At 42.9% G+C, this 21,454-nt stretch overlaps 1 protein-coding gene across 1 annotated transcript in view; it reads right to left on the bottom strand.

Moving 5' to 3' along the window:
• The window catches only part of si:ch211-51a6.2 (neurotrypsin), a 77,685-nt gene extending 60,484 nt beyond the window's left edge, over positions 1 to 17,201 (bottom strand). The window contains exons 1-4 of the mRNA XM_041946884.1: positions 16,985 to 17,201; positions 10,751 to 10,790; positions 3,991 to 4,233; positions 2,375 to 2,513 (exon numbers count right to left, since the gene is read on the bottom strand). Of these exons, the coding sequence (XP_041802818.1) occupies positions 2,375 to 2,513; positions 3,991 to 4,233; positions 10,751 to 10,790; positions 16,985 to 17,056 (494 nt within the window). The 5' untranslated portion in view covers positions 17,057 to 17,201. The remainder of the gene's footprint in view (positions 1 to 2,374; positions 2,514 to 3,990; positions 4,234 to 10,750; positions 10,791 to 16,984) is intronic.
• Between the last annotated feature and the right edge of the window lie 4,253 nt (positions 17,202 to 21,454).

Genomic DNA, 21,454 nt, shown 5'->3' with positions numbered 1-21,454 from the left:
CAGAATTGACAATAAAGCTGACTTTGACTTTGACTTGACTTTGATAAGTATCTCTCATTGTTCACATTTGAGAGCAGGCTTAAATTTTTCCTCTTTGAAAAAACTTATCGTCAGAGCTGGCTCTTTCTGAACCATCCCCTCAGGTGAGCCGTGAACCATCCCTCCCCCACCCACCAGAGTCCAGACCAGACGGCGTTACCTCTCTGCACCCCTTCCCTCCCTCCCAGAGCATCCCTGACATCCGCAGCTCCCTCGTCGCACCACTTCTTCCCCTACTCAACTCCAGACTGCTCAGGGACTGTGTAGATCAGCTCTGCAGGGTCGTTCTGCACGTCTTCAACATGAGCCTCAATCCGGAGATATTTCCAGCCCCGTGGAACACTCCCTGTGTGGTTCCAGTTCCAAAGACTGCTGCGTAAGCATGCAAGCTCCTACACACAGCAGTCTCACGGCTTCAGACATTGTGACCCCAGGGGAACGACGCCACAAAGGTTTGGACAGCCCCCCCCCCCAGCTTCTCCACTGGCCCTAATGGAATCAGCTCCAGACTGCTCAGGGATTGTGCAGATAAGCCCTGCAGGGTCGTTCTGCACATCTTCAACCTGAGCAATCATGTTCAATCTGGAGATTTCCAGCCCTGTGGGAAACTTCCTGTGTGGTTCCTGTTCCAAAGACTGTGCATCCCAGGGAGCCCAACCACTTCAGGCCAGTGGCCTTAACTTCCCACTCAATTAAGACTCTGGAGAGGATTATGCTCAACCCCCTCCATCACCTGGTGAGCAGGGAGCTGAACCCCAACAATTTGCACACTGACCAGGCATTGGTGTGGAGGACGCAGTCATCTACCTGCTGCCCTGATCGCTTTCCTACCGGGAGAGCACTGGAAGCACTGTGATGGTCTTGTTTTTTGACTTCTCCAGTGCTTTTAACACAATCCAACCATCACTGCTGAGGGGGAAGTTGGAGGGAGCTGGAGTAGATTGCCACCTGGCTGCTAAACTGGTCAGGAGAGCTGGCTCTGTCCTGGACTGACCTCTGAACACCATTGAGGACATGGTGAGAGGAGGATATTATCCAAGCTGACATCTATCATTGACAACCCTTCTCACCCCCTGCATGACACTGTGGGGGCCCACACACAGGGACCTGGTGGCCAATATTTCCGAGTGGCACAGAGGGAACCATCTACTACTGAACGTGACCAAAACCAAGAAGCTGACCCCATTAACATTCTGGGAGAGGAGGTGGAGGTGGTGGATACATACAAATACCTTAGAGTTCATCTTGACAACAGACATGACTGGAGTGGAAACAGAGTTTACAGGAAAGGACAGAGTGGACTCTACTTCCTGAAGAAATGCAGGTTCTTTGATGTGTGATCTTTTATCTGTTGTTCTAAGAATTGTTTTCTTTGCTGTAAAGTACTGTGGAACTACCATCAGAGCTGGCGACCCAGACTGATCAGAAAGGTCAGCTCTGTTCAGGGAGCTACCCTGCCGCCACTAGAGGTGGTGGTGGAGAAGAGGATGGTGCAAAAATGGATGGAGCAATTTCTGAACCAGATTATATTATCTTATCCTATCTTTCTATCTGTTTTACTGTAATTTTTTTAAATGGATGTGTTTTGTAAGTACAGCTGTCAGCTAAAAACAGATGTGTAAAAGGCTGAAATGTAGTGAGGAAAAAATGGAAGTGCCAAGTTGCTTCAAACCTGTATTAGTGTGAGGGAGCTGGGAAGCATCCCCCTCACTAAGAGTGAAACATGCAAATTGACAATTACAGACTGACACAGCAAGTTTTTTTTGTTTTGTTTGTTGTAAAAGACACTAGTTAACTGCTCTCTCTCTCTATCTCTCTCTCTGAGATCCATTTTAGGGGTTAGGCACTTCATGGAGTGCACACATGAAGATGCGGCCGCAGCATACCAGCAGTTGTCATTTACCTTATTAGGTTAAGCAGGGGGATCATAGAGGAGAGAGGGGAGGAGTTGTAGGGGGATTTTTGTTGAGTTTGGTCATTGTTTAGTGTTTCTTTAGAGTATTAGGTGGTTTTGTTAACTTTGTCAGGCTGTAGTTATTTGCATTGTGTAAAATAAGTGTCAGTGTGTTAAATTATACACGTGTGTGTGTGTTTTAAGTTAAGTGTGGGCAGGTGGGGGGGGCTCTGCTCTGCTGCAATCTGCTGCAATCTGCTGCAATCTGCCACGTGCCCTTTGATTCTGCCTGGTTCATCCAGTTTGTAGAGGTTGAGCACATCCAAACCCTACAATAAGTCAGCAGCTTTTCATTGCTGTTCACAACCATGGCTTTGAGTAGTCATCTCCACATGTAAATTTTCATTAGAAACATGTCTGGCTCTGTAACATTGCTCTCACCCCAGTCTGAGCTGTCTGCATATGACGCTGGCATCACGGTCAGTCCAGTGTGTGTCACATACTGCCCCCCACTGGCCATTCAAGTAGATTTCCAGACGCCCACTGTTGCCTGATGACCCCCCCACCAATCTGGCTGCACCTGCAAATGATACAGGAAGAATTCACACAGGTAAACCAGTTGCAATATATGGAAAAATTAACAAATAACTTTTTTTTTTAGTTTGGTACCTTTATAAATAATGAGCGCATTCCTGGTTGTTCTGCAATGTATTGTATCTGGCAGCTGTGATGGAGCCAGAAAACAATGCAGCCATGCCTGTCACACCGTGGTGAGGTTTGTCTCGTCTTGGGGTTTTCTGTTTTGTCATTTCCTGTTTTATTTTGAAGGTCTAATTCTCCTCTCATTTCAGAGCACTTGCCCTTCCTCATGTGTCACCTGTGTGTCCGCCCTGATCACCTGTTGTCTCCACCTGTTCCTGATTACCCTCCACGTGTTAAATTGTGGGCGTCTCCCTTCTCTTGTGCCAGTGTGTCTTTGTCCGTAGGCCGATTCACACGAGCCTGTCCCCTGTTCCCTTGCCCTTTGCCACAGCCACAGCGCTATTGTTCTTGTAAGCCTTGTTCCTCTTTGTGAGTGTTTTTTGTTTGTAAATTTAATAATCTCGTCTTTGTTTTGTTTTATCCTTGAGCAAGATACTGAACCCCAAGTTGCTCTCGATGCTCGTAATGAGCAGGTGGCCTAGCTACCACGGGTGAATGCAGGCTCATGTTGTAAAGCGTTTTGAGTGGTCGCAAGACTAGAAAAGTGCTATGAAAATACAGTCCATTTACCATATTATAATAATCAAATTAACACACAGCATTATCCCATTATGCCCACTATGGTGACATCCATCAATCCATTTGTCCATCCATCTATGCATCCATCCTCAAGATATCAAGTGCTAGATGTATAAACAATGTGTACACACAAAAATCAATATGCTTTTTCCCACATATAAACTGTATTTTTTAAAGAAGAATGGGCAGTGAGAATATGTGCACCTTTATGCATACTTGACTAGACCAGGGGTACACATGATTTTCAAGAGATAGCTGTGGATGAAATGATAAGGGGAGAGGGAATAAAATATAATGTGAGAGATGGATGTAGCCATATAGTAAATCAGTTAATTAGGTTTTTTGCCAGTTCAATTGATTATATTATTACTTTGCAGTACACACTGTGTCCTGTAAAATGCTACTCAAAGGCACACTTATAAATTGAATTTGATATTATTTGAGTGCTTAAATTTGTCATTCTTTTCTCTTCTTCTCATTGACAGATCTAATGAGTGATGGAGCAAGCATAGTATCAATATGCAAACAAACACTTATGGGCGTTTCTACATCCATGAATGGCTACTGAAGTGGGAATGAAGCTTGTGTAAATACACCAAGGTCCACATTGATTGATATTGATTTTATTGAAATTGGAATCAGGCACACATGTGGTTTTACAAATCTGTCAAAAAGAATACGTGTGCATTTTTTAAATCTTTGTGTGTACACACAGTTTTATTCGTGAATCTACAGAGTTCTATGCATCTGGCTCCAGGTGCCCTCCCTCAGCTCACCCCGATGGCAGTCACAGTATGCCCAGCTGATGGCACCAGAGCTCTGTCTGAAGAAGCACCAGGGGTTGGTCTCTCGGTCTGGGCTTCGGCAGAAGCTGTGGTCCCCTAGGCCTCGGCCTGGGTACTGCTGCATGTAGCCTGGGAAGTCTGTCCACTTCAGGCAGGGGGAGCCTGAGTCCGTGTGGGAAACTGAGCCATTATAGTAGCCCAGTTGTGTAAAACCTTCAGTACAGGAGATCAAAGCTGCAGACACAGAATAATAAGATGATTTCAACAAACTTATCACAACTTGGAAAGAAACGAATAAACCTGTGGTTTAAAGGGTCAAACCTCCCTACTCTGTGTAAATAATGTCTTGTCTGTGAAAACTAATAAAAACATAACATACATAAATTATTCATATCTCACATTATCTTCATAGTATAATGGATGCACTTAAAACTCACAATGGACACACTACATTAAAAATGATATTGGATTAGCAACATGCACTGAAATGTTATTAAAATTCCCACCCAGATCCCGTTAATTTTCTGCAGTGACAGAAATTAACTACATACATTTAATTATTGTAAGTATTTTAGTATTGTGTATGTGTTGTGCTGAAGAACAATATTGAGAAACTTGTATTTTGCTTTTTTTTGCTACTTTATACCTTTACTCCACTACATTTATCTGACAGCTGTCATTTCCAGACACTTTTTTGATTAAAGCAAATGCTGTGCATGTCATTGTTGTTCTGCCTTCTGACATAGGTTTCCTTTTCCTGACTGGTAAATGGACTGAATTTATATAGTGCTTTTCTAGTCTGACCGACCATTCGTAGAGCTTTACAACAGCATAGACACACACATACACTGGTAGCAGAGGCTACTATGCAAGGTGCCACCTGCTTATCAGGAGCAATAACCATTCAAACGCAGTGTGGAGGAGGGGCATGGTTTAGACCGAGCTGCAGGAGGGAGGTGGGGGAATGGCTCAGGGAGTCAGTGCCAGAGCTTGTCAGGTGTTTTCACTCTGCTGATTACCTTTTCTCTCTCTTAAGCAGTAGTGTGCTGGGCCTGTCGAAAAAAAAACTCTCATGGAAGAAGTTGCACATGGCAGCAAGACGGTGAAGCTCTCCAGACCAGCCAGGCCAAGAACTGGAGATGATTTTGAGTTTTGTTTTGGATGATTGAAAATCAAAAGCTTGAGCCACTGTTGGAGTCGAGTCTTATCTGTGCCTAGAGACCTGCACACACACACACACACACACACACTCCCTCTCAGTCTTGCCTCAGGCTGTTTTTTCATCAGCCCAAAAGACAGGAAAGCATTCAGTCTGCAGCACAGCGGGTCGCTGGACATTCTTTTACAACAGGCTTGTTTGTTGTTGACTGTCCCATAAATAAGTCAATAGCATACATGAGCCTCTAGGATAAACAAAATACTTAGCTGCTCAAGTGATCACTGTCTTTTTTCCACTAGGATTTTATTTTTTTGGCATTAGGAGCTGACTGGATAGTTTTCACACTTCATTAGTGGGATCAGAAGCAGCTTCAGAACTTTTCCTCAGGTATGGGATCCTGTAATGATCGGTAAAAACTAATTCTACATTCTATTCTTCTAATTCATTTTACATGACACTTTCATCTGCTGGGCAGATGGTGGTTTAACAAGACAATGCTGTGGCTGACATGCAAGGAAGACAGCTAAGAGCTCCCAAAAGCACCGCCAGCTATAAAACTGATCTATAACACTGCTCCCAGGGGAGTTCCTATGTGACAGGTTCAAACACACACAAACACACCTTGGTTTTTGCTTAATTGGCTTCAAAATATCTTGCCAAAAGACTGGAGTTGAAAATTGGCCAGCTGACTTACATTAGCACATTTTTAGATATGCAGATTAATGTACATTGACCTTATAAATGGATAAATGAAATGAAATAAGAACATCCCTGATTTACTAAGAATCCTACAGTCGATTACTCAAGATTGGCACATGTAGGGTCTTGCCAATGCAACTCTCAAGCATAAAATATTCAGCAGTCAACTCATCTATTCCAGTGGGAGTATCTGAGTATAAAGTGAATGGATCTTTCTTCCTAGTCGAGGCGAATCCTCATTGCCGTGAGGCAAGAAGCATGAAATTCAGGAAATCTACAGGGACTCCACTGCTTTAACTGTGAGTGTGAGCTATGGGCATAGGATGGATAGACAGACTGCCGGTGGGGGTGGGGGTAGAACAGTGAACCACACTGGTTTATTGTGTACATGCCATGACTGGAGGGGAGAGAGCAGGAAGCTGAGCTGATGAGATAGAGAGTTAAAACAAACTTCTACCAGCTGTCAGTAATTACAAATTAATCACAAATATAAAATAAAAAAAAGTGATTGGACAAGATTTAACCACCTGATGTCGTGCGATAAGGTCAGAATTGGTGCTCTGGTTTTCTTGAAGGTGTTAAATGAGGATGAAATCAGGGCTCTGTGCAGGCTAGTCAAGTTCTGCACCAGACTATGGAAACCATTTCCTTAAGTTTGTAAAGTGTTTGCTTTGTTTGTGTATGCTGCTGTATTAAGATTCATGGAAAATAAATGGCCAGAACCAGAAAAGGAAGACCAAAAGTATGTGAACAGAGAAGTGCACATGCTTAAATGAGATGGCAGCACATTGACCACTTTTCTTTGTTTGTTGAATGGTGTACACGCCCCCCTTGGCCGATGCTGCGTAAGCATGCAAGCTCCTACACACAGCAGTCTCACGGCTTCAGACATTGTGACCCCAGGGGAACGACGCCACAAAGGTTTGGACAGCCCCCCCCCCAGCTTCTCCACTGGCCCTAATGGAATCAGCTCCAGACTGCTCAGGGATTGTGCAGATAAGCTCTGCAGGGTCGTTCTGCACATCTTCAACCTGAGCAATCATGTTCAATCTGGAGATTTCCAGCCCTGTGGGAAACTTCCTGTGTGGTTCCTGTTCCAAAGACTGTGCATCCCAGAGAGCCAACCCACTTCAGGCCGGTGGCCTTAATTTCCCACCCGATGAAGACCCTGGAGACGTTTATACTCAACCACCACCGTCACCTGGTGAGCAGCGAGCTGGACCACCTACAATTTGCATACCAACCAAGCAAGGAGGACTGCACAGATCTCTTTCCCATCTGGAGAGCACTATGAGCACTGTGAGGGTCCCGGTTTTTTGCTTTCAATGCAATGCAAACATCACTGCTGAGGGGGAAGCTGGAGGGAGCTGAAGTAGACTGCCACCTGGTTGCTTGGACCATTAATAATACTAATAATAATAATCATACATTTTATTTGTTAAAAGCGCCTTTCAGGACACTCAAGGACACTTAACATCACAAGGAATATCAAACAACAATACGATAAAACACAATAAAATAAAATAAAGAAGTGACAAAACAAATTAGTGTAAAATCAGACTGACCAGTTGACCTCAAGTAGGATAAGCAACCAGTTGAAGTTTATGAAGTGACTTGACAGGAAGACCAAATAGAAGGGAATTACAGTAATCCAGACGAGAAGTGACAAGGCTATGGACAAGGATGGCAGTGGTATGGGGGGTGGGGGAGGGGCGAAGGCGATTAATGTTGCGTAGGTGAAAGTAAGTAGACCGGATAACATCATTGATGTGCGATTTGAAAGACAGAGTGCTGTCGAGGATGACACCCAGACTCTTAACGTGTGGGGAGGGGGAGATAGAGGAGTTGTCAATTTGAATAGAAAAGCTGTCTGGTTTGGATAGTGTTGATTTAGTGCCGATGAGGAGAACCTCAGTTTTGTCACTGTTTAATTGGAGGAAATTTGAGGTGAGCCAGGTTTTTACTTCAGTAATGCAGTCAGTAAGGTAAGTGGTAAGTGGAAGAAGGTTTACTTGAGAGGTACAGCTAGGTGTCATCCGCGTAGCAGAGGAAATGAATGTTATATTTTCAGAAGATATTGCCAAGGGGGAGGAGGTAGATAATGAAGAGCAGGGGCCCACAGAGCCCTGGGGCACACCTGTATTGACGGAGGAAAGGTTGGAAAGATTTGAGTTGAATGAACTGTGTGCGATCTGTGAGATAGGATGAGAACCAGTGAAGTGGGGTGGAGTAATGCCGATGGAAGATAACCTGTTCAGTAGATTGTTGTGACAGATGGTATCGAATGTTGCGCTCAGGTCAAGGAGGATGAGAATAGTGAGGAGCCCAGAATCAGATGCCAACAGGAGAGCATTTGTTATTTTAATGAGTGCTGTTTCTGTAGTATGGAGGGGGCGGAAACCAGACTGGAACTATTCATACAGATTATTGCGAGATAAGTGAAAATGGAGCTGGGTGGCAACTGTTTTTTCAAGAATTTTGGAGATGAAAGGTAGATTAGAGATAGGACAGAAGTTATTGAAGTTTGAAGGGTCAGCACCAGGTTTTTTCAATATTGGGGTAATTGCAGCGGTTTTGAGGGATGCAGGAACGGTTCCAGTGGTAAGAGAGGAGTGGATGATAGCAGAGATGAGGGGGAGAGGGGAGGGAGGCCTTAACCAGAACTGTGGGGAGGGGGTCCAGCTGACAGGTGGATGGTTTGGACATATGGATTATATCTGAAATTTCGGAGAGGGTGGGGAGCTGAAAGGTGGAAAAAGAGTGAGTGGTTGGGTGGGATGCAGGTGAAACGTAAGGAGAGGGGTTATGGCAGAGACTCTGGTGGATTTTGTGGATTTTTGCATCAAAGAAGGACATCAATGAGTTACAGACGACAGTGGAGTAGATATGTGGTGGCAGAGAATCCAGGGGTCGGATGAGATTGTTAAACAGTGAGTAAAGTGACTTTGTGTTACCTTTACGTGAAGAAACCAGAATAGTAGCGGGATTTGGATTGAATAACACAGTCCTTATAATGTAAAATATGGGTGTTGTACATTTCTTTATGAATAAAAAGTCCAGTTCTTTTAAAAAAACGCTCAAGTCGCCAACCTTTGGCTTTCATAAGCCGAAGATCATGCATGTACTAGGGGGCGGAGGTGGAGAAGGACACAGACCTGGTCTTTAAGGAAGCAAGGGAGTTAAAAATATTATGAAGTCCTGTGTTATAATATGAGACCAGTTCATCAGGGGTGGATAGGTTGTGAAAGTCCAGAAGGCAGCCAGTTCGAGAGGAGAGAGCATGAGAATCCTTAATGTCCTTAATGTTACAGAATGAAATGACACGTGGGAGCTTAGTGGTCGAGAGAGTTAGCGGGATGTTGAATGAAAGGAGGAAGTGATCAGATATTGAGAGGTCCTCAGCTTTAAAGCCAAGAGGGGTGACACCAGAGCAGCAGATTAAATCCAGAATATGTCCTTTTGTGTGTGTGGGAATGTTGGTATGCTGCTGAAATCTCTAGTAACAGGGTGATTAATGTTGTCTATATGAATATTAAAATCCCCCAGCAGTATTGCGTTTGGGGAGAGAGTGGATAGATGGGTGAGAAAAGCAGCAAAATCATTTAAAAAGTCATTGTTTGGTTTGGGAGGGCGGTATATAGTTGCAATGATGGTAGGAGTAGGTCCAGACAGTTCACACACAGTGGATTCAAAGGAGCTGAACACAGGGACAGACAACGGCGAGACTTTCAGTTTCTTACTGTAAATCATTGCAAGGATGTTTAGCAGACCGAAGCTGACAGTGGTGTTGTCGCAGTTGGTGTCAGTGTAAGCCGACCGGGGAAAGGTGGCTAACACACTGCGGTCCACGTCCCGTCCGCTGTTGCGAGGACGACGTCGGGTGCTGGACCAGATGGACTGTATTGAATGTGAGTTGTCTGTCTGGAAACCCCGGTGGATGTATCTCCGGGAAGGCAGGAAGGTGATGTCTGGATGAAGGTTCAGTACAACCGGCAGAGACTCAGACAGGCGGCAGCGTAGCCGGAGGAGCTCAGCAGCCGTGTACTGAAATAGACCCGTCACAGGGTGGTAGACCGGCGACTGGAAAAGCCAAACACACACGGTCTAGATGGATATCCTGCTGATCCACATTGTAGATAAGGTGTCAGAAGGCGAAGACGTCGGGAGAATACACCAGGTGAGTCTCAACAGCCAGGACGGGGCAGGTGGGCTAATGCTAGCCAAGCACACTGACAGATTGGCTGACGTATAGTCCAAACCCACGCGGTACTATCGATCGCAGGTTAGACGTGAAATAATCTTCCCAGTGAGGATAATTGCACAGTCAGTCACTTGTAAAACAAGTTTTAGAAGTTTACGCTAAAATAAATTAGAAGTTACCAGCGAGCAGTGGCAGCAAGTTGTGCCAGCGTTCACTCTACCGGAAGCCCATTGACTACCTCACCGACAGACCACGTTATGTGTAGCTTTGTGCCTGTGTGTTGGATGTGGTAGTGGCAGCACAGGGGCTCCACAGGGTAGAGTGTGCTCTCCTCTTCTCTTCACACTACACACATTGGACTTCAGACATAACATGGACACCTGCCACCTCCAGAAGTTCTCAGATGATATCCATCATCAGATGTGCCACAGGGAAACCGACTGGAATACAGCAATTCATCACCAACTTTGTTGACTGGTGTGGACTGAACCACTTGCACATCAATGCCAGCAAGACCAAGGAGATGGTAATAGATCAGATGTGGAGCCCTACATCTCTTTCTCATCTAAATACTGGTGTTTTGCTGCCGTTCAATAACTTTACAGTAGTTATGAGACCACACATTTCAGACAGGTTCATGTAGCTTTACCCTTTCCCCCAAAACAGACACACATGAAAAAGATGATCCTTACCTGCACTCTGCATAGTACTCAAGTATCCACCTTCATTGATCTGAGGAAAAAATACACCACAGAACAAATATTGAGTCTGACATAATGATTTACAAGCAGAATGCAGAAGATGGCACACATGGGATGTACTGCAATACTTTTACACTGTTTTCATGCCACAGACCAACTTTCATCTAAAGTACTCAGGACCATATGATGAGAATTTCCTTGTTTGAATTTGTTGAATTTTGAATTTGCAACACAACTGACTATTCCAGCCTTTCCTCAACTATAGTCAAGACTCAGTCTGGGCTAACAGTGTATTAGTTGTAAAAGATCAGTCCCTTGCTCCCACTTTCGTTTTTGAACTTTCATTGTATGTGCCTGGGCATGTGATAAAGACAAAACACATATGGGGATGGAGTTTATAATGATCTATATTTAAGCCTATTTTGACAAAATTATGTTTGGAACATACTGAGCATACAGATGGTCTGTGAAGAAGATGATTATGCTGCAGGAACTGTTTTAACATTTCTATTTGTGTTGGAATATGTTTCGAGACATTTTTTGTTATGAAATTGGGTGTCCATTGTAATCCACTTCAACAGACTACATACACCGGAGCCAACTGCAAACCTTTCTTTACCACTTTTCAAACCTGCAGGGTGTGCGTGTGTAATGGTTTAGGTCAAGTATTCTTTTAAGATTACTTAAAGTAACAGTTCCAGTATTTGTGTAGTTTTGGAGAGGCTTATTGCTATTACTGCTCCAATAAGTTCCTTTTTTGGTTGCTGCTCTGATTTTGTTGTGCAGCCCTGATCCAAAAGAAGTTGGGAGGCTGTGTAAAACATAAATTAACTAGACTGAGTCGATATTACAGTCATTAAAACCACTTGGGTCATTTGTGCTCCTGACTGTGTAACGGCAGTCAATAAAGTTGGAGTCATCTGGCCCCTGATACATACCTGTATGTATCAGGTATACACCAGAAAATCTGACTCTCCACCACAAACAGACTTGCACAACATGCAAAGAAGAATATACAATATAAATATGGCTGGGACTGTAACAGTGCTGATATATGGTTGGCCCATTGGGGGCATAAGCAAAGTAAGAAGCTGCATGGGGACACCAGAGAGCCAAAACATGAAAATTAAAGTCTTGTGCTCATTTGTTGTAGTAAATATGAGTAACTAAAGCAAAGTAAAGTTATTTGAGCTTTTTTAAAAATTGCTCCTTCTATAAAATAGAGAATGTGGTGGACAGGTATTGTTTTAGTTTCACCATGTTAATGCAGTTTCTTTTCCATAATTCTATTTGGATTTGAACAGGGTTTGATGGATTAAGGGGTCATGAAATCAGTCCTTCTCAAACACTTTTGACAGCTTTGTTGTGGTCGTGTGTGTAGTGTTTGTCTCCTGTCCTGCCTGTGCCCCCCCTGCTCTCTCTTCTCCTCTCCCTCTGTGGAAGGGGGTGGGGCTGAATCTTCTGGCTGCTTCTGAGACACACCTGAGCTGCATCTGCTCGTCAGTCAGTGGCTATGTCAGCCAGCTCCTCCACCTGCTCAGGGCCGGCAGATTTCTTTGTCTGCCCACATGTGTCTTGCCACGCTGCATGCCTTGTCTCCTTCCTTGCTTCCAGCTCCTGTGCCTTATCGAGTTTGTTTAGTTTAGTTTTTTACTCCGAGTGTTCCCAATGCCTCAGGTGATTTTCGAGTTTCCCATTTTTGTCAATTTTGAGTTTTCCTAACAGTATTTCCCTTTTGTCTTGCAGCATTGCATTATTCTTAGTTTTGTCTTTTCTTAGCCTCCATAGCCTTTTTTCCCCTTGCAGTGTTTTTTGTTGTTCTTTTGTTTGCACTTTGCTTTTTTGAATAAAAATTGTTACTCTGTCTCTGCAACCTGGGTCCTGGCCTTGATTATTGCTGCACAAACAGTAACAGAATCTTCCGGCCGCAATGGACCCAGCAGAGATAGAGAGTCCAGAGGACGCTCTCTCCACCCAAGTGTTTGTTGGTCAACAAGAGTCAACACTGCTACAGGTTATGGAGCACCTGCAGCAATTAACTGCCAATGTGACTCAGCTGGGCAGCCAGCTCTCTGCCGTAAGGGATTGGCTCCCTTCCTCCTCCTCCTCCTCGGGCTCCTTGCCTCCCTCGCTGCCTGCCTGCTCAAGAGAGCCATTTATCCCTATCCCTCCCAGGTACTCAGGGGATTTAGGCACATGTGCACAATTTTTATATTATTATTATGTTCACTAGTGTTCAGATTGCATTTGTCATAACCTTACTGACGGGTCAGGCAGCAGCCTGGGTTCTAGCCATTACTAATGGGGATTCAGATATCACTTAGGATTACAAACAGTTTACTGATGAGATGAAGCACATTTTTGGCAATTGGCATTCTGGCTGTCAGTAGCAGGTGGAGGGAGTCAGCGACACAGGCGCTTTTTCAGAAGGGGTTAGCGCAGGGGTGGGCAAACTTTTTGACTTGTGGGCCGCAAAGGGTTCTAAAATTTGACAGGGGGGGCGGACCAGGAGCAGATGGATGGAGTGTTTTGGAAATCCACCTCATAAGAGAAAATAAAATATCATGGGATATGTTGAAAACATGTGCTTTAATTTCATTTGAAAATGAACAAAAGCATTACAACAAAATATCTGTCTTTAAAGTCCCACAGAATTGAGCTATTTATTGAAATGACTCTTAAAACACTGAAAATTAAATGAATAAAATATTTTTTTTATTACTAACAGTTATTATTTTTAAAGCACTGAAAGTTGTGTTATCCTTCAGGATATTATCATCATCACTCTCCTCCTGACTGTCTTTATTTAAAAAACGGTAGGAGATGCAGGTCTACTTGTCCTGCTCCTTCTATTCAATCATCCCTAAGGCCCAAACTCAACAACGACCAGCGCAAGGACGAAACAGTGACAACGCGCCAGTATGCGGAGTGCGTTATATGTGATCGCTTTGCATTTGCGAACGTACATGCACCTGCGCACCACATATGTGCATCCCTTAACATAAATTACATGTAACATGTAAGGCTGAACAAATTATTTTCAAATGCATTTTTTACATAACATTATGGAGAAACTTACTTTTAATTTCAGTGGGAACAGTGTTGTTGGTCTCCCTTTTTATCCAGCGCATCAAAGTCTGGAGTTAGTTTTGTTGTTGTATCATACTCTTTAAACACCACCACAGTCTCTTGGCATATCAGGCATACAGCAGTTGATTGGTGTTCAGTAAAAAAAAATATTTAGTTGTTGTCAATCCTTATTAAAAACTCAACATTCTCTGTCCACTTTTCTTTTCTTAGCTCCGCTCATCTTTACAGAAGGGCTGAGGGTCGAAGAGTAAAGCGCAATTGTGGAGTAATACGCCGCACCGCAACAAAGCTCAATGTATCTAGAATGCAGCATCTATTGGGAAAAAGCCAAAATTGCAGCGAAAATAAAACATCAAAAAGATTTATTAATATAATTTATAACTTCAAGTTTGGCGGGCCGGAGTAAAAAGCTGAACGGGCTGCATATGGCCCCCGGGCCGTAGTTTGCCCATGCCTGCGTTAGCGGGTGACATAAAGGATGAGTGCACACAAGCTAATTAATTTAAGCACATGCATAGACAATAGAATTAGAGAGAGTCAGAGGGAGAGGAAGACTAACCAGGCTTGTCGTACCCCAGTTGTCATCCACACCAGCCCTCCAACCATCGCTCCTGCCGATTTTGTTGAAGCAAACAATCTTCCCTTGAGCCCATTGGCCTCCCCCAAAGAGGTGCTAGCCATTGATGGCAAACGTTTGGACACGGTCACTCACAGAACCACACCACTGAAGCTGATCCTCTCTAGTAATCCCCACAAACATAGAATTCTTTGTTATTTCATTACCACTCACTCAGGTATTGAAAAGATTGTTAGAAAACAAGCTATTTGTAAAGGCAGAAAAATGTGAATTCTATGTCACCACTGTAAACTTCCTGCGGTTCGTAGTAGGAAAGTAGCAGCTCAGGGCCGACCCTTCCAAGATAGAGGCGGTCAAGGGGTGGCTGGTTCCTGCTCAAGCTCCCCGCCTCTCTCAAGGTTCACCCCGTGTTTTAATGTTTCCCACCTCAATCCAGTCACCGACAGCCCAGCTCATCAACCCCAGCACAGTCCAGCTCCAGCTCCCCACCTCTCTCAAGGTTCACCCCGTGTTTTAATGTTTCCAACCTCAATCCAGTCACCGACAGCCCCCTCCAGCCACTAGAGCCACAGCTCAGCACGTGTCTCGCCACACTGTGTGCCTTGTCTCCTTCCAGCTCTCTAGTTTGTTGTTATTTTTTTTAGTGTTTTAGAACTATAGTGTTAGTTTTTTAGTGTTTCCCCTGCCTCAGGTGATTTTTTTTTTACTTTATTAATCCCAAGACTGGGAAATTACTTCTCTGCATTTAACCCACACACATGAAACATGCACCATGCAGTGAAAAACACACAGGAGCAGTGGGCTCCTTAACTGCCTCCTTGAGTGCCTCCCAATAGCCTCCTGTAAGTGCCTTGCTCAAAGGCACACACACCAGCCAGCTAATGGAGGGGGAAGTAATACTCCACAATACCCAAATTTTTCTGCCGTGGGGGAATCAAACCGGCGACCTTCCGATCACAAGCCACTTCTCCAACCTCTAGGCCACGGCTTTTCTGACAGTATCTCCCTTTTGTCCTGCAGCATTGCATTATTATTTTGTCTTTTTGCAGCCTCCATAGCCTCTTCCCCTCAGTGTTTTTTGTTCTTTTGTTTGCACTGTTTTTTGAATAAAAATTGTTAGTCTGTCTCTGTAGCCTGGGTCCTGGCCTTGCTTATTGCGGCACAAACCGTAACAAGCTTTCCATGAAAGAGCTGTTAAACTGATCTTTACCTTTCACTCTTATCTGCAAGTATGTGATATAAATAAAAATGAGTATAGACTTTGACCTGCTGATAATATGAAGCAAACAGACCAACTGCCAAAGAATGAAAGAATGAACAGAGTGTGGCATTTGAACATATGTTATGTTTTCTCTGTGCTCCAGGACATTGGGTCTGAACTGATACAGTGACTATGATCTTAAGGTGCTGACTCTCAGCTTGTATTTAAGTTTGTTTAAATGCAAAGTTGGTGATCAGTGCAGGAATTACAGCCCTGTCTTCCAACACTGTGGAACTATGTATAAAAAGGGGTACATGTCCTACAATGTTTACCCAGCATAGATGTGAACACCCTAAAACACCTTAAACCTGACAGTCAACCTTTCAAAATATTTACAGACTGCATTTTAGACACATTTACCTGTAGATTTTGGAAAACATGTTCTAAAATTTATGTTGTTTTTACACACATAGGGATTAACATACCAATTTGGAGCAAGCTAGGAGTTAGGTTATCTGAGTCAAATATGTAATTGTAAAATGTTTGAGGTTTGCTATTGCATAGCAGAGGTTGCTTGGCAATCAAATCTGTATGACTTGTTGGATAATCATACAGAATCTGGAGATTCAAAAACAAAAGTATAAGGTAAAAATTGTATTTGGAAACGGATCACATCACCAGATAATGATTATTATAATTTGTGGTAAAATGCTTACTCCTTAGTATGTTTTTACATGAGCCGACTATGAGAAAAAAAGTCTTAAGTGAGCAAGGCCATATAGAAGGTGAGGGTTAATGTTACAAGCATCCCCACGTCCTCCCTTCCTGCTTACAGCCTTCTTTTACCCCTGCTGAAAGCTGTTGCTTTGGGTTAAATTAGTGCCCACCTATCATTTCCTGACGGGATTAACTTAATTGTACACTTACTTAAACATTGAAAAAAAAATTTAAGAGATGCTGTGGATCTACCATTTGGTTTACTTTTTTTTTTTTTTTTAGTTCTTTTTAATGACAATGCAAGTTGATCAATTTGACTGTGGGACTAAATGTGGCAGTGTTAGCCAAATGACTAATTTTGAACTGTCCTTCCTTGGCCAGACATTGCTTTGACCACTTTATTCTTTATTTCAAATTGCTGCTTGTAAACAGTTAATCAGATTATTTAGATTATTTTTTTTGGGGGGGGATTTAGAGAGCCATAGAAAAAAGTGTTCAGTTCTCCGGTTCACTCGCAGCCAAAACAGATGGGCGTAAAATGTCCTCCGTGACTACGTGACAGATCCCCGTCCAGACTTAACGGCAAATCGTAAACATCAGCTCTATATAGGCGAAGAGTGTTTGGCACCAGTCAGCTTACCTCTGTAAAGAAAGACAGGACCACCATGAGACAGCAAGGAACGAACCTGGGCACGACTTTCCTTCGGTACATCCCGCTAAAGGAATCATCTCCTCCACACCTTCCACACACAACTTCACCAACTCACCCCGCCTTCTGATAATCTTTCCCCTGCAAGCGAAAAGAAATTAACGGGAAAACACTCTCAGACACCGACTCTGGCCTGCTCTGAACTCAACTCCAGACATCCCGAGCTAAAAATGACGCGCTGTTGGTGGGGAAAGGCCATCTCTCTCTCTCTCTCTCTCTCTCTCTCTCTCTCTCTCTCTCTCTCTCTCTCTCTCTGTCTCTCTCTCTCGTCGCGCCGGCGTTTTCCTTATAAATAAAAGGTGTGAAGGCCTCATATTTAGTCGTTAGAGCTGATATTAAAGCCTCTATCAACAACTAATCTTTACACTTTATAACAGTCTTACAAATAGCGAGATTCTAAGAGTATATGTTAAGATACCCTTCATATATATAATTGCTTTAATTGCTTTTACGAATATTTTTATTGCATGTTGGTTTATTTTATTTTATTGTAGTTATCTAAATTTTATTCTTTCTAATCTTCTTATCTTTCTTACTATCTGTTCCTAACATGGGGGTTACACTGAAAATTTCATTGACATGCTAAATGACAATAAAAACTCTTGAATCTTGAATATAATATAGGTAGATATAGAGAATATAACGCAGCCAGTGCGCTACAGTGCAAAAAAGCCCTGAGGTCCTTGAAGACTCACAGAGAGCAGCAGAGTAGAGCTGACATCACCACGGGGGAAGGGATCTTAAATTATGACTGAACAAACCAATCAGGCTAAAACCTGCTGAGCATGCATCCACCAGGACTAACTGGAAAGCTGTATTAAGCCCAAATGGTTCATCATGGTGAAATACAATAAACTGACCAATGACGTCCAATGAATCTATGAATTTAGACTGGAGTTGACAGAACTGGACTGACTTTAAAATTAATCACTCATGACCCCACTTAAATTTTAGCCTTTTGACTTGGAAAGACCTAAAATCCTCTCAAATCTTAAAATAAGAGTATAGCCAATTAAATCTTCATTAATATGACAGAAGATCCTCTTAGAATCAACCCAGTTTATTAGGTCCACCTTCCTAAAACTAATGCAGTATAATCCAACAGTCCTGCAGTAAATCCTCCCCTAATGAATATTACACTATGTACTACAATTATTAGGCAATCCAAAGTCAATCCAAAATGTTAATTAAAAATGTTAACCTCAAACCTGAATATTTAAAAAAGTTAAAGTGAGGTTTTGGCTTTCTCAATGGAATGTGGGCCCACTTGTAATAAGGGAGTAGAAGAGTGTAGCGTATGGGCAGCGGTGAGGACAAGAAGATGGGCGGCTGAGAGGCATGATGTTTGCCAGAGTCAAACTTCACTCTGGACAGCTTCCCAGAAAGTGGTTCCAGGGCAGGATCAGGCAGGTTGATCTGGCTGCGTTCATGCCAAACAACTAGTCAACTGGCTGGAAGCTAGCAGTCTGAAGGCTGTCTGGCTCTAGACCAAGTTAAGCAGAAAAGAGACCAGGGAGCTTGATGACCGGGAGCCTTGCTTTCTTGTGGGGGGCATCTTAATTGCTAGATAGGTCCCCCACAAAGGGGACTCCTAGGATTCATTCAGAAAGATAGTCAATTCGGGTATTTGGCCAGTAGCTAGCTGACTCAGGAGATGGAGCTGGCAGGGAGCAGTCCGGGGGGTTGGTTCAGGATAGGAAAACTGAAGTTGAAGAAGAAGAGTTACTTAGCCAGAGCTAAGTTTGTATTGGCTACAAGGAGCCTTCCTCCCAATATCCTTGATGCAGAGGAGATCAGAACATGACTCATACAGTTCATGAAGGGAGGTGCTGCTAGGTCCATGTATGGCTGGCCAGTTCACATTGTCACACTTGAGGTGGGACAGATTCAAGCAGCCACCAGCAGTCAATGCAGCATGCACAAGATGCAAGGTGACAAGAGCCTGGACCAGAATCCTGGGTGAGGAATGCAGCTTTATATTACAAATTACAAATATAAGATACTGATTACAGATTCAACAGCAACATGTTTTTGCAGAAATAGTGGCACTGTTACTCTGGATAATCCACAGATCAGACTGTACACACATTTTTGGACTAAATACAGTAAGTTAAGTTAGTTAAGAATTAGTTATTTCTCACTGCTGCTAAAGGAAATGCTGGCCTTTAAAATCCTGGAAGGTATCTCTCAAGAAAGGTGTGTTGTCTAGAGTGTTCAACCTGAAGTTACGATTAGGGATTTTCTGTAACTAAATCCCAGCAAGACTTCAATGGGGGGTGGTTTTCAAGGACAGTCACTGAATTGGTTTTTAAGTAAATCAAATAAAAGTTACAAACCATAGAATGTATCTAAGTGCAATATCAATACTAAACTGTGGCTAAAAGATATGTAGATTCAAGTGTAATATTATTAGGTATTGATTACTATGACATTGCAGCTCCATATGTCAACATTTAGAGCTACAATGTCACAGCAGCTCCTTAGGACAATATTTGGAGTTAATGTCTACAGCCTTGCAATGTCTATTGCCCCCTATAACATGAAAGTGTTGAACTTAGCTGATTTTGGATTGTACTTTCTCACAGCTGTTGTACTTGTGACAAAAAGAAAGGTCAAAATCAAAGCATCAGTGGATTGTGATGTTAAGTCCCTATGAGTCAAGCTCCAAAACACTGGATCCTATACATCCCATAATGAAACACAATAGCATACTCAATAGCATCTGCCATTAGACCCTTCCTGCCTCTTTAATACCCACATCTTTCAAACTCCAGTTTGTAATATAGGCTGTTATACATTTGTAGACTTGCAGGCCAATTAAGTTTCTCAAAGTTGACAAAGCTCCTCCAAATCCTTAAGGCCCTGAGACACAATGTGATAAAACTTCATATTTCATTGAGGATTGAAATAATCTTGATGGAGAGAAAAATTTGGCCAGCTCTGATAACTGGAAAACAGCACAGTTCTCTCAAATTCCAGCCAATTATTTTGTTTTCTTGTGAGACATCTGAGCACTAGCATCTCACAGGGTTTCTACTGAAGATTTGAAAGAGAGTTGCAGCATCTCTGTTGTGTCTGATTTTACTATGTGAAATAAAGAACATTGTAAATGGTAAATCAACTGTATTGATGTAGGGTTTTTCTAGTCACCCTAAGCATGTTTACAACACAAGTCAGCATTCACACATACATTCGTACACTGGTGGTTAGGTGCCACCTGCTCAATACAAGCAGTAACCACTCACACGCACATACCAATGAAGCAATTCATATTTTATTCAAGATCTTCTGATAAGTGGATGACTGCTCTACCTCCTGAGTCACAGCCACCTGAGTAGGCAGGTTTTGTTTTCCCTATCATTTTAGTAAATTGCCAGCACAATAGCTGTGAACCTAAGTTAGCAGGCAGTAGAGTTTATGTTTTGTTTATTGATTTGGTGATATCTGCAGTCCTTTTCCCTTGTTTACTCACCTCAGTTGATTCTTTGGTATCATTTTGTACTTGATTTCAAGTTTGTGAATATTATTTATTTGCCAACTGGTCTCAACAATCAGTTCCTGAGTACATTATGTTGCTTCCCTTACACCTAGACCTCTCTGGGACATAACAGGTGAACATAATTTAATTGCCTACTCTTACTAAATTAGGCTAAGGTTTACATAGATAATAATCAGAATTCAAAGCTTATTCAATTAGGAATAAAGGAGTGAATAAGAAGCCTGACGACACGTAGTAGAGAGCGAGTGATCGCTGCGGGCTTTGGAGGAGGTTCCTCTGCAGTTTAGATGTTTGGCAGGATGTGATAAGCGAGGTGGGGAAATGGTTCTGTATAATAACAGGCAGATAAACAGGGATACAGCAAAAATACCACATTCCGACAATAGTGAGTGCAAACATAGCACATAATCCGTCCTGTCTTTCAGACAAAACATGAAACCTAATACACACTTTTATCATTGTCATTATTTTTAAAAAATGAGGAGAGTGGAGAACGGAGGTAAAACCAGAAAATTAGCAAAATAAAAGGGAGAATGGTCATTTAAAAGGGGTGAAGGATCAAAGTAACAGTCCAACTTGAGACATACTTGCATGTCTGCTTCCAGTAAGGTGAGAGAGGTGACATGCATTTTATGTATGCTACTTGCCACTGGTAACTACAGTATAGTCTAGCTTTTGCACAAACATTGGAGACGGGGGGATTGCAAACCTGTTGCTTGTTGCTGCTGGTTGAGGTAAAACTGATGATGATAAGAGGAGCATTACTCAGCCTGTGTGTGGCACTGTCTGGATGAGATATGTTGTTAAATGAGAAAGTAACCTGGTCGAGGTAGGTAGAGCAGAATGTCCACTAATTACAGGACTTTGGTTCAGTCCCCATCTCATCCTGGGCAAGACACTAG

The sequence above is a fragment of the Chelmon rostratus genome, chromosome 11 (genome assembly GCF_017976325.1).
Source record: "Chelmon rostratus isolate fCheRos1 chromosome 11, fCheRos1.pri, whole genome shotgun sequence".
NCBI classification, from domain to species: Eukaryota; Metazoa; Chordata; class Actinopteri; order Chaetodontiformes; family Chaetodontidae; genus Chelmon; species Chelmon rostratus.
This window is presented reverse-complemented; position numbering and strand designations above follow the sequence as displayed.